The sequence below is a fragment of the Tursiops truncatus genome, chromosome 11 (assembly GCF_011762595.2).
Source record: "Tursiops truncatus isolate mTurTru1 chromosome 11, mTurTru1.mat.Y, whole genome shotgun sequence".
Classification (NCBI taxonomy): Eukaryota; Metazoa; Chordata; class Mammalia; order Artiodactyla; family Delphinidae; genus Tursiops; species Tursiops truncatus.
This window is the reverse complement of record NC_047044.1, coordinates 25,325,819-25,340,028: the sequence shown is the minus strand read 5'-3', so window position 1 is coordinate 25,340,028 and position 14,210 is coordinate 25,325,819. Positions and strand designations below refer to the sequence as shown.

The window sequence follows — 14,210 nt, the reverse complement described above, 5'->3', positions numbered from 1 at the left end:
AAACCTATTGAAGATAGGTCAGGTGTGTGAATTGCCAGTTCACAAAAACCAGAAATGGCCAATAAATGTGATAAAAATTTTCAGCCTTACTAGTATGCTTCACTTCAGCTGTGAATACCATTCTTCACAAAGGTATGTACCCTTTACGCCAGCAATTTTAAGCTCACAGATTCATCTCAGGAAGTAATCAAAGATATACGTTCATAATATTACTACAGCAGCAAATCTTCGAAACGAGTTAAAAGTTCAGTGATTTGAGATTGGTAATGAGATTTATGGTACATTCATTTAATGAACTCCTTTGGAGTTAGTAGTAGAAAAAAATAACATGAAAAAACATAAGTTAAAGCATCTTAAAAAACTAACTGTATGCATTGTAAGATTCCAGTAGTATTTTTAAAAAGTCAAGCCAAATGTCTTTAACTTCCTTTTCAGTATTTAGCAAACTCCACTTAGATATTTTTTTATTTCTAGCCTCTAAACTTCACTTGATACCATGGAAATCAGTGCAAGTGTAGTTAACAGCATATTTTTCAAGATTCATTTTGTTTTGAACCGCATAAACTTTTACATCTTTAAAATTTTCAGATCCACATAAAAACTCTAGTTCTCCTGTTTTTCTTTCCAGTCACTTGAAATTTGCCTTGATTTACTTTTAACCTCATTCTAACCCATCTTAATAAATGGCATCATACAACTTATTAAGCTAGAAACCTGGGCACTATCCTTCTTATCCATAACTCTTTTTACCCTTCACATATAAGCTATGAGTAGATTTTTGTGTTGGTTCCACCTTCAAAATACATTTTAAACTCATTCACTTTTTTTCATGTCATTTCCCACCATTCTAGTCCCAGCTGCCATCATTCTTACTGAGGCTGCTACAATAGTTTTCTTACTGGTTTCCTTAGTTCCCTAAAGTTTGTTTCAGAATGCAGTTTGACATTTAAAGTGCCTTAAAAATGTTATATGCTTTAAATCAGTAATTCCACTTCTGTAAATCTTTCTTAAGGAAATGATTTCAAATATATTAAAGCTTTATATACCAGGTTGCTTATTAGTTTTGCTTATGATAGTGAAAAATGGAACACAGCCTAAATGTGCAGCAGTAGAGGAATAGCTGCATGAATCACAGTAAGTCCAACATGGTGAACCATTGTATACCAGCTACAACTTGCTTATGAAGATTTTGTAAAAACTTGGAGAAACCAGTGAAACAATCAGGATACATAAATATATATTTAGTAACTCTGTGTTTAGAAAAAGCCCATGAGAAAATACTAATATACCAATAGCTACTCTTTAGTGTGGTTGCACTGTAGGTAATTCCATTTACTTCCAAATTCAATACCACGACCATGCTTTACTCTATGATGGAAATAAAGTTATTTTCAAAGAACAATTTGGGAGATTCTTAATGATGAAAAAGCAGCGACTTTGGAATTGAGCAGACATGGGTTTATATTTTAGCCCTGACACTGACTGGTCATTTGACCTTGAGTGACTTGTTCTTTGAACTTACCTAATCTGTAAAAAGGAGTTACCATACCTGCCCTACAAGGTGTTAGATTGAATGAGAAAACAAACAAAATACCTACAACAGGGCTTGTTGTATAATGGTTAACCCAAAATGGTAATAGCTGTTACTCTTTAAGAAGGGTTTGGAGAAAGAATTATGGTCATATTTCTTAATTTCCCTTTTAACTTATTTTTTTGTTTACTCATCAAGATGTCTCAGTGATTTCCCTATTTCTTTATGCTTTTTAAAAAGCTTGTTAAATCCTGGATTATATTTTGTCCAAAGTACAGGCAGCAAAAAGAAACAGTGGGCCTCCTGGAGTCAGACTTTCTAGGTTTGACTCTCACCTGACTGCTAATGTGGACTTGAGCAAGTCATTGTTTCTGCGTTCATAAAATGAGATAACCATAATGCTGATCACTAAAGGATTAAATATTTGCCAGTCCAATACCTGGGAGAGAGTGAGTGATTAATAAATGTTATCTGATTTTTTAAATTGCATCTGACATGACCTACTCTAAACTGTGGGACTTGTTCGCTTGTTATCTCTCTACTCCACCACCAATGGTACTGGTTGTAGCTGGATCCTTTTTGCTCACCCATATTATTTTACAAGTCAGACAAACTTTAGTATTTTAATTCTGCTTTATTTTGACATATAACTAATCTATAACTAAACCTGATGATTGTGTTGCATTGTTACCAGGAATATCGGACTCCAAAAGAAGCCTATCTTGAGATTTACAGAGTTTATAAACTGCTGAAAATCCCTGTAATGTTCAAAAACTGTGTAGTGCCACCTTGTACAGTTGGCATTATATCCAGATAAAGAATTTTTAAATGGATTTTGTAAGTTAAATTTTAAAATTCTTTCTCAAAAGAGCAACACTAACTAAAGCTTTTTTAAAAATGTAGTGAAAGATGGTTTACAAATAAATCGGGGCCTCTTGTTTTCCTTTGTAATCTTCGTTGTGTCCTCTAAAGAAAATACATTTGGGGGTTGTTTTTTTTTTAATTGTTCACATATCTTCCCTTAGGAGAACTTAGGAATTGTAAGTGCTGCATCTTTGAAAAGGAAAGAAACTTCCTAATTGCATCCTGAGGAGAGACTTGTGAAATATCTAGTACAGAGTCCTTACCTCTCTTTTTTTCTTAGTTTAAAACTCTTAGTTTTTTTATAAAATTATTATTATTATAAAGAGTGTATTTCCTGCTTTAAAAAACAAATCTGCATTTTGTGAAAAGACTTTTTTTTTTTTTTTTTTGCCATGCTGTGTGTCTTACAGGATCTTAGTTCCCCGACCAGGGATCGAACCTGGGCCATAGCAGTGAAAACACCGAGTCCAAACTACTGGACTGTCAGGGAATTCCCTGAAAATGCTTTAAATCAAAATTTCCTAATTGCCCATAAACTGTGGTTATCCCCTCATCCAGAGCGGCTTCCCTTATTCAAAGAACAAACAGAAAAAAATGTGTATTTCTGAGTTTTGGTTTAATTGTATAATATGGCAGTGATTAGATAATAAATTGGTCTTTTTTAAAATGGCAGTAAGCTATGCCAACTTGATTTTTTAATTTCTGTGGTCTGAAACTCTGGACTCATCCTTGTTAACACCTTTCCTCATAAACAGTCTGTCAAGAGATTCTGTCACTTGTCTCACCGCTGCTTACCTCTTACCACCAACCACTATGGTATGAGCTACCATGTTAACTCCCACCTGGATTATTGCAGTAATCTCCTGTCTTCGCTTGTGCTCACCTCCCTATGATCTCTCAACACAGGATGATCTTGTTAAAGCTTAACTCAGATAATACTCTTCTGCTTAGAATCCTTCAGTGGCTCCCCATTTCTCTTAGAGTAAAAACCAGAGTTACTTCAGTAACTTCATCACTTACCATGCTCCCCCTTGCTTACTGTATCCCAGCCGCATGGACCTAGCTGTTCCTCAGATGTGCCAAGTATACTCCTACTACAGGACTTTGCACTTGAACCTTCTACTCCCTGGAACTCTTTCCTCATAGTGGCTCAGTTCCTTCAGATGAATTTAGAGACCCTCCTAGCCACCCCTCCTTCCCTTTGCTTCTCTCTCCCTCTTCTTCCCCTCACATATACACACACAAACCCGCATTTGCTGTTCCCCTTCTCTGCTGTATTTTCCCCATACCCCATCAGACAAGAAACTTATTTTACTTTTTAATATCTATTACTCCCCCTACTTGAATATAAGCTTCATCAGGGCAGGGATATTTTTCACTTTTGTTCTCTGCTGTATTATCAGCACCTAGAGTACTGCCTGGCACATCATAGGTGCTCAAGAAATACTTGGTGAATTAAAAAATAAAGGATAAAGAAAATCATTTTAGTAACAAAATTTAATGGTTAAATAAGACTTGTGAGATACCTTGTATTTATATTTAAGAACCCCTAGATAGTGTATCTTCTGTGATTTAGAATTTTGGCCTTGCTCATTTAAAAAAAAAAATGAGTTAATAGTAAAATAGGTTTACATTAAATTATCTTAATTCATTATTTGCATAATGTTAAAATTCATTTAATAAAACAGTTTAAATAATGTCCATTTTCATGGTTATAAAAAACTGAAATCTAAATTATCCAGAGTGGTAAATTATCCTCTTTTTATTGTCTGCTAACTCCTGTTCAGACTAGATTGTATTTGTTTGTTTGATATTGTCCTCTTGAATAGTACTATCTGGAGGAATCCTTTGCTGCCAGACTCCGGGTGTGTCTTTTGAGAATGTGTGTTGTAGTTTCTCATGCCAGACATTCCTGAGTATGATCACTCTGGGACTGATTTTTATGTTTTTTCTTAGCTATTTCCTAGGCCAAAATAATGGTATAGTTTGAAGCCCAAACTCTGGCTCCGTCAATGAGTTGTTTCTTTGGACTTACATAGGTCCATCATTCCTGCTGTCTCCTTTTCTCCTTTGTGTACATTTTTTTCTTTTTTTTTTTTGCGGTAAGCTGGCCTCTCACTGTTGTGGCCTCTCCCGTTGCAGAGCACAGGCTCCAGATGCGCAGGCTCAGCGGCCATGGCTCACGGGCCCAGCCGCTCCGTGGCATGTGGGATCTTCCCAGACCGGGGCACAAACCCAAGTCCCCTGCATCAGCAGGCAGACTCTCAACCACTGTGCCACCAGGGAAGCCCTGTGTACATTTTTAAAATAATTCATCAAAGAACATTCATTTCTAATTAGCTGTGTCTCATTCCATCAGCATCTCTCGTTTAGGACAGAACTGTACTAAATTATATACTGGTATTAGCTGCTATATTATGATCAGAAGTTCCCATGTGCCATGACTATATAATTTGACGTAACATTCTTGGCTACTCTTAGAGTTAGTTCAAACTCAGCTATATTCATTACTTAGAATAAAGTGAAAAGTTTAAACCAGAAGTTAAGATAAACAAATCTGTAGTTTGTTTTCTTGTTTTGAATGTTGACCAATATTTTTTATTGATCTAGTCCTTTTTTCTTGTTTTTTTTTTTTTTTTTTTTAGGTTTTGTTCCAACTCTGGGTGGCACAGAGTTCAGAGTTCTTCAGGCGGTTAGCCCTGTTACTTTCTACGACTAATTCACCTCCTGGGCCCTTACTTACTCCAGCACTTTTGCCTCATCATATTCTATCTGATGTGACTCAAGGTCTACCTCATGCTCATTCTGCCTGTTTGGAAGAGCTTAAGCGCAGCTATGAGTTCTATCGGTACTTTGAAACTCAGCACCAGTCAGTAGTACCCCAGCGTTTATCCAAAACTCAGCAGAAGTCAAGAGAACTGAATAATGTTCACACAGCAGTACGCAGCTTGCAGCTCCATCTGAAAGCATTACTGAATGAGTAAGTTTAGAAGCCATGTAAGAAAATGTCCCCATGATTAGCAAGCTTCAGTCTTGTGCCATTGTGGTCGTTGGCTTGTGTCCTAGCTAAAAAGCAGCAGCAAAATTGAGACATTGCAGCCTAAACGATGGTTTAAAGGTACAAATGTAGCAGACAAACAGTGATTTGTAAGTACTGTAATTTGGGGGAGCCATTTATGTAGTTTTTACTTTACCTGATGTCAACAGAAAACCTAGAAAGATAGGACAAAAGCAGAGAAGTATTATTACATACAGTTGATGAGAAAAATGTTGCTGTTTTTCTGAATAAATCAGAGCAGGTTTGGACATTTTTCTATAGCATAGAACAAGTTTTTTGGCCCCAGTTGAATAATAAAAATGTAGAATCCATAGTTTGATACTCCGCCTTAGTGAAATGTAGGGTCCAGTCATTTCAGTGAAATTTTTCTGTAACAGATACTCATAGTATAGGACTGGATCAAATGAATGATTGGGTTCATGTTGTAATCAGGGGAAGGTCACAGGAATTTAATGAGTTGAGAAGATTGTAGTTGATGTACTTGACCCTGGATACCAGGCAAGAAGTAGAAGGGGGAGGGCAGCAATTGATTTTGTAAGATAAGAAAATGGGCCAAAAGGACTTGAAGTCTCAGTAAAATCAAAAAGCTAATTTACTGGAGTGAAGAAGGAGGTGATGCACAAGGATAGGAAATTAAGTTCAGAAAGACATTTTAAGAAGAGAAGTTTTTACCCATCAGTTCAAGGTCTGAGATAGGTATTTAAGTTTGATGTAAAGATTACAGCATAGTGTAAAACTAAGAAACTGTGAGGCAGGGATGTTCCAGTGGTCTGTTGCTGCCGTTCTAAGAAAACCCTGTCTCCCACAGGAAATAATGGGAGATAAGGCAATCTCCACTTGAGTGGGTGGCAAAAGTTGGATCATCATGAGAGATTTCAGTGGAAAGGCTGTGTTAGGCAAAGCCAGGGTCTATAAAGAATTAATGTTTGGCAATAGAATCAGAAATATACAGGGCGTAATGGAATGCATTAGCATGAGGGAAGGTGGCTCAAGAAGGAGGAGTGCTACACTGGATGGACATGAAAATGATAAAGAAGGGCTTTTTACCTTGGTCAGGGATTATGAATGATGCATGGGAAGTATGTTTCCTATTTAAAAATGAAATATTCTATGTATGCTACTACATGTCACCTTTCAAAATACTTTCACTAGAGAGCAAACCAGTCACAAACCATCATATCTGATTTGCCCTTTAGCACTGCCACACACAACTTTTAAAAGTGTTATCTAAAAAATTTTGTGTTTCATCCCTCCCTCTCGCTTGTCCCCTTTGATATTCCCACTCTCGCTTGCCTACCCTAGGACATTAACCCTTTAACTGTTCTCCTGGCCTCTAGAGTGCAAGATTAATGTTTCTGAGGCATATATATGCTTTCTTACTTATCTGAAAATTTTCACTGATTTTGGACTATAACAGCTTAGACTAAAGTCTGTATAAAACATTCTACAGAAAGGGTTTGTCATAACCTGACTACAGGCTGCTTTCTGTCTTTATTTCTCACTTCTTTCCTTCAGTCCAGCCAAACTGTATAAATGCCTTTCCCCATGTACCATCTAGAATGACTTTCCTTGTCTTCTGTACATGCTCCGATTTTATCCATGCTTCAGTGCTACCTCAGAAGTACCTCTTCCTTAGCTGTTCCCTGTCTATACCCATAGCTGGTGGTAACTTCCTCCTCTTCTGAATTCTTATAAGCCTGTCTTTATCTCTCAGTCATTTTGTGCCTGGATTTAGCCCAGCTTCACAGCTTACCAGCTCTATGACCTGGGCAAGTTTCTTCAACTCTCTAGACCTAATTTGGAATGGAAATAAAATGTTAATTTTAATTTTTTATGATATTGTATTGTATATGTATAATTTCCCTGATTTGATTTAAGTTTCTTATAAGTAGGAAATGGGTTTAATTTATCCTTTCAGTTTGTAAAATGCCTGGTATGTATGCAAGAAATACTTGTTGAATAAATGTATGAATACTCTTTATAAGCTTTTTTAAAAATTGTGGTAAAATGCACATAACATAAAATTTACCATTTAACCATTTTTAAGCATACAGTTAAGTGGCATTAAATACATATATATTGTTGTGCAGCCATCACCACCTTCCATGTCCAGAGCTTTTTTCATCTTATAAACTTATTTCTTAAATCAACCTTGCGAATTATACATTTCAGTTCATAGTTTAGAAATCTGTTGCTGTTTTTCTTTATTACTCAGGGTAATAATTTTTGAAGATGAACTTGAAAAGCTTGTTTGTACTAAAGAAACACAAGCACTAGTGTCAGAAGCTTATCAAATCCTAGAAGAGAAATTAAAGTTGATTCAGCCTCATGTTCAAGCGAGCAACAATTGCTGGGAAGAGGCCATTTCTCAAGTGGACAAGTTGCTACGAAGAAACACAGATAAAAAAGGTACCTATGAGAGAGTTCTTTTGCGTACCCTTATCAGATATGCTTATTCTTCTCTGGCAAGATTTTATTAGGTGTACTTCTTATCTATGTGATGAAACTGACTTGACAAAATTACTTAGTTTACTAAAAAAAAGTTAATTTATATGTACAAATTGACACTGAATATAAAGTCTTGGCTCTTATTTTTGTAAATAAAAAATGAATATGCTTTGAAAGTTCCCTGAATCATATACCTCCTTTTTAAAAAAATTAATTAAACAAATAGATTTTAATAGTATTATTCCATTATTAGGACTTCCAGAAACTCTTTTCCAGTTAGGGTAATAATGAGTTTGGTAATCAGGGGCCAGAAATTCAGTTTACTTTTAAGATAAAATACGTCAGTCATTTAAAAATAGTATACAAGGGCTTCCCTGGTGGCGCAGTGGTTGAGAGTCCATCTCCCGATGCAGGGGACACAGGTTTGTGACCTGGTCCGGGAAGATCCCACATGCCGCGGAGCGGCTAGGCCCGTGAGCCATGGCCGCTGAGGCTGCGCGTCCAGAGCCTGTGCTCCGCAACAGGAGAGGCCACAACAGTGAGAGGCCTACGTACTGCAAAAAAAAAAAAAAATTAGTATACAAATGCTATGTTAGCTGGTACTGCATATTTGTTATTAAAAAGAGTCATGTACCACAGTGTTCATTGCAGCACTGTTTACAATAGCCAGGACATGGAAACAACCTAAGTGTCCATCGACAGATGAATGGATAAAGAAGATGTGGCACATATATACAATGGAATATTCCTCAGCCATAAAAAGAAACGAAATTGGGTTATTTGTAGTGAGGTGGATGGACCTAGAGTCTGTTATACAGAGTGAAGAAGTCAGAAAGAGAAAAACAAATACCGTATGCTAACACATGTATGTGGAATCTAAAAAAAAAAAAAAGGTTCTGATGAACCTAGGGGCAAGACAGGAATAAAGACACAGACATAGAGAATGGACTTGAGGACACGGGGAGGGGGCAGGGTAAGCTGAGACGAGGTGAGAGAGTAACATTGACATATATACACTACCAAATGTAAAAGAGATAGCTAATGGGAAGCAGCTGCATAGCACAGGGAGATCAGCTTGGTGCTTTACGACCACCTACAGGGGTGGGATAAGGAGGGTTGGAGGGAGATGCAAGAGGGAGGGGATATGGGGATATACGTATGCATGTAGATGATTCACTTTGTTATACAGCAGAAACTAACACACCACTGTAAAGCAATTATACTCCAATACAGATGTTAAAAAAAAAGAAAATGTGTTAAAATGTGCCGTTATTTAATAGGAACATCAGAGTGCCTTGTACCGCTAGGTAAAAAGGCAGTCTTGAAACTTTCGGCAAAACTGCTTTCCTTTGGACCCAGATTTTATACTTGTTTTTACTAATTGCACTAATTCCATTGTAAATGGTTGACATATTAATCTTTAAACTTATGCTGCAAGTCAATACCATGTTTATCCCTTGGAACCTTATTATGAGGTTAATCAGATTTATGTATAGAAATTGTATTGCTGCCAAAGGTGAGTAATGCTTTATCATCCTGTTAGTCATTGTTTTGTTTACAGCTAGATCTGTAATACTTTAATGTCTTAAACAAACTAAGTCCTTAGATAGTAAAAGTGTTAACTTTTTTCAAAGGAAATGTTAACAAGCTAATTACCAATATACTACCAATAGATTTCCTTTATATCTCAAATGTAAATGGTGAATAATTCTTTCTCCAAAGGATAAATTTGCCAAGAATTTTTAGTATGTGCAAATATTTATACATATTAAACTTTTTGATATGACTCTGGAGCTTTTAAGTGTATTTTCCATAAATAGAAACACTCAGAAGACCACTGACCATCTCATTCACCCCTCCCTTGGCATACTCTGAGATGTTGAATCTTAGTCACTCAAACATGATTGTTAAAATTGTCTCCAAATCATTGGGCAGATGATAAGCGATTTCATGATGGCCTCTGTGTATGTGGCTTTTGCTCATAGGTGATAATGACATGAAGTAAGATACAAGTATTCACAAACTTTTCTCACTAAAATGCCCATAGTAGCCTTGGCTACACAACTTGAAATAAAACTGTTCGTTTGAATTTTTTTAAGAAGCAGGTGCTTTTAGTTTGCCATATCTTTTTTTTTTTTTTAGTTATTTCAAAATTATAAGAATATCACGAGAATAATAATTCTAAATACCGTTCATCCAGATTCCCCAGTTGTTGACATTCTACCACATTTGCTTTATCTCTCTGTGTATCTGTCTTTAAATTCTTTTGGTGGTATTATTCTGAACCATTTGAGAGTAAGATACGGACATGAAACCCCATTACCCCTAAATAGTTCTGTTCACATTTTTGAAAAACAGACATTCTTTTACATACCCGTAGTATGCCATCAAAATCAGGAAATAGCCCAAGGCTCCTTCAGCTGATGAATAGGTAAGCCATTATATCCACGCATACGGTGGAATACTACTCAGAAATAAAAAAGAAGTGAACTACTGATACATTAATAAGATGGAAGATGCACTATGCTAATCAGAAGAGGACAGACTCAAATCACTACATACTGTATGATTCCATTTATATGACATTCTGAAAATGATAAAATTTAATAGGAACAGGAAACATATCAATGGTTACTAGGAGTTGGATATGGAGGGAGGAGTAGGGTACAAAGAGGCAGCATAAGTAAATGTTTTGACGTAATAGAACTATTCTGTATCATGATTGTGGTGGTAGAGGTGATTACATGACTCTAATTTGTCTAAACTTATAAAATTGTATATACAAAAAAGAGTGAATTTTATGAGTGAATAGAATAAATTAGCTTAAAATTTTTTCACCCACTAGTTTTAGCATCCATTGATAGTTCTTGCTTGAATTGGGTATTACTGTGATGGTTGCCAAATGGTAATTTTCTACTTCCATTTTCCATTTACACTTATTAGTTGACACTCTATTTTAAGGTTAAGCATCGCTCCCCCTTTCCACTTATTTACTTATTTATATCAGTGTGGATATATGGATTCTTATTTTATTCAGTAGATCATAGTTTGTTACTTTTATGTTATATTGTTGCCCAGGTTGTCCAAAGATTGACCAGAGGGAGCCCATTCAAGGTGATTCGTGTCACCATCATTCTTTGAGCACTTCTTTACTTTGTCTCATATTTTCCCTGCCTCCAGCCATAACATCAGCCTTGTCTCCAAGAAGCCCTCATTCCTTTTAATGGAAAATGACATTTAGAAACCAAGATCTAGGTGCTGGGTATGCTCAGAGCCATTGGGATGTTACTCCTTTTACCACTTCTCAGTGTACAGAGCTGTGAAATACATCTCTGTATATACATGTGTACACTCCATCTCTCTTTCTGTATCTGTCTATCCATATATGTTGTAAGCCATGAGTTCATACCAATACCTCCAATTCAATTCTAATACCACATAGTTTATTCTGGCCTTCCCCCCTGTATATTTGTTCCTCTCTTTTGTGATTATGAGAAGCTTGGCTGTCATTAGTTTCAATATATTTACTTATTTATTCAATCCTTTGTATGTAACCAGTCGCCTGCTGCTGTGGACTAAGTCACATTTCTGCTGACTCACACCTACTGAAGGTTCTTCCCACCCCAGCCTAGCTTGCTTTGACCACACCAGCCCATGCCAGCTGAGAGTCCCCCCAGCTCTGTTCCCAACCATGTATCTATCATTACTCTTGAAAGGTAAAAACCTAGAGGCTTAACCCCTGCTTCTTGAAAGTAGAGAGATAATGATAAAAGATAGAGAGCTGGACATGAGGCCAAGTAACCCTGAGATTAGATGCCAAACACCAATTTTAAATAATTAAAGTTAAGCTCACCTGGGTGATCTTTTCAATCTATTTACTTGTGAAACTCATTTCCAATCCTAACTGCTCCTGAGAATAAAAATAGCTTAAGCGAAGTACAAGATCAAAGTTTGTTTTTGTAGGGAACAGTGGGTCTGTCTTGAGCCTGTTTCTGTGCAATGAACAAAGTTGATTGTTCAGCAAGTATTTAGAGTACCTACTGTGTGACAGATACTATGGTAAGGTGAAAAAGGGAGAGAAAAAACAGGTTTTTCTTCTCCAAGAGTTTAACTTAAATTGTAAGTCTATAGATATTACCTTTGTTAACTTTAATAGATGTTCACTCATTTCTGTGTTTCTTTTCAAGGCAAACCTGAAATGGCGTGTGAAAACCCACACTGTACTGTGGTACCTCTGATGCAGCCTCCTCTACACATTGCAGACAAGGATCCAATCCCTGAGGAGCAGGTAAGGGTGAAAATTGCTTTTTTTTCCCCTAAAGAGTTTCACGTACATAACTTACCTACCTTTCTCTGTAAGTGACATGGATAAGTTCACGTAAGTTGTTGAATTTCTATTTCTAGTGAACTTCAGAATCACAATACAATTTATTGAATTTATATCATATCATTAGTTCTTAGTGCCTTGAATTTGGATCCATTGAATCTACCCACACATTTTCCTGTTTATATCTAATTGTCCATTTTTTAAATACTCAAAAGTGATGAAATGCATTAAAAGTTAGTGCATTAGCAAAGGTACCTTCTGGGATGCTGGAAATGTTTTTATCTTGATCAGAGTGGTGGTTTACCAGTCTCTGTGCCTGTGTAAAAATCCTGTACATTTAAGATTTGTGCATTTGGCTGCATGTGTGTATGCTATACCCTTTATAAAATACTTTTTTAAATGATTGTGTTAGTTGTTGACAACAGATTGCTCATTCTGAAGAAGGCTTCTTTTCCTTAGGTCATAGTGCCTATTCAGTATTCTTAACTGCAAAGGGAGACCAACCCTACTTAGTTTAACCTACAAGAAATTTGTTTAAAAACATTACATAGCTGACAGAATATTTCAGAGGTCCAGATAATCAGGCTTGAAGCACGTTGGGGTAAACAGCCAAAATCACTCAAAAGAACTGTTCCAGTGGCAACATCACTGCTAAGTCACTGGGTGCAGATGTTGCCACCTGCTCCATCAATGTTGAATAATGAAAACTATCTTCAGAACCTCTACCTCTGGAAACTTGATCTGCCACCATCCTTGCCGGAATGGATTCCTCAAAATGCCTATTTCTTTCTTTTTTTTTTTTTTAAAACATCTTTATTGGAGTATAATTGCTTTACAATGATGTGTTAGTTTCTGCTTTATAACAAAGTGAATCAGCTATACATATATCCCCATATCTCCTCTCTCTTGCATCTCCCTCCCTCCCTCCCTCCCTATCCCACCCCTCTAGGTGGTCACAAAGCACTGAGCTGATCTCCCTGTGCTATGCGGCTGCTTCCCACTAGCTATCTATTTTACATTTGGTAGTATGCCTATTTCTTTTATAACAAACTTCTGAATCAGATCTGATCCAGGTACACCCGATTAGAGGATCTCAACTCATTTTCCTTAACCATAACTGCAAGGGAAGCTGAGTAAGCAAGGATCCTACCCTCTCCCTTAGAGATAAGGAGAACCATAAGATGAGGTGTTCCCCAATCCTAGCAATAGTGTTCAAACTTGCTGGGAAGTCAGAAAGAACCACAGATGTCTACCAAAGAAGACTAACATACCTGACCACCTCCCCAAACCACCAGCCCTGCTAATTTTGATTGGTTTTGACAAAGCTAAAGCTGTAATCTTGACTAGATCTATAGAATGGTATCAGAGTAGAAAAATAACAATCGAAGTTGTTAAACTTCTCATCCACAACCCTCTTCGTATCAGGTAAGTTTTTTTAAGATTTCAATTTATCTATGTTTGCTTTGTTCGCCCAACTGTGCTTTAATGACCTGTGCCAGGAGTCATTTTTTTTAATCTTGGAGATCAATAGGTGCAAGTAAATGAATGCTACTAGAAAATTGTCCTCTCGAAGTACAGTGCTTTTTCTTTTATTCATTTTCAGGAGTTAGAAGCTTATGTAGATGATATTGATATGGACAGTGATTTCAGAAAGGATGACTTTTATTACTTGTCTCAAGAAGACAGAGAGAGACAGGAGCGTGAGCATGAAGAATCCAAGAGGGTACTCCAAGAACTAAAATCTGTGCTGGGATTTAAAGCATCAGAGGCAGAAAGGCAGAAGTGGAAGCAGCTTCTATTTAGTGATCATGGTAAGCACTGACTTCAGAGTAAAACGTTATTTCAATGTAAGGGATTCTTTTTTCTTGAACTATAAATCTTATTTTAGGTATAGACTTCTTATGGTTTTAATTCTAGGGATCCACCAGTAAGTATAGTACTTTTTCTTCTAGACACAAAATTAATTTGATCAATAAAAGAGT

General features: G+C 36.6%; 1 protein-coding gene across 13 annotated transcripts in view; it reads left to right on the top strand.

Annotated features, from left to right (window-relative positions):
* The window catches only part of VEZT (vezatin, adherens junctions transmembrane protein), an 80,760-nt gene that overhangs the window by 54,025 nt on the left and 12,525 nt on the right, over positions 1-14,210 (top strand). For all 13 annotated transcript variants that reach the window (XM_019918385.3, XM_019918383.3, XM_019918386.3 and 10 more), the window contains 4 exons: positions 5,041-5,375; positions 7,669-7,862; positions 12,089-12,189; positions 13,832-14,039. In XM_019918385.3, coding sequence (XP_019773944.1) covers positions 5,041-5,375; positions 7,669-7,862; positions 12,089-12,189; positions 13,832-14,039 — 838 coding nt within the window. The remainder of the gene's footprint in view (positions 1-5,040; positions 5,376-7,668; positions 7,863-12,088; positions 12,190-13,831; positions 14,040-14,210) is intronic.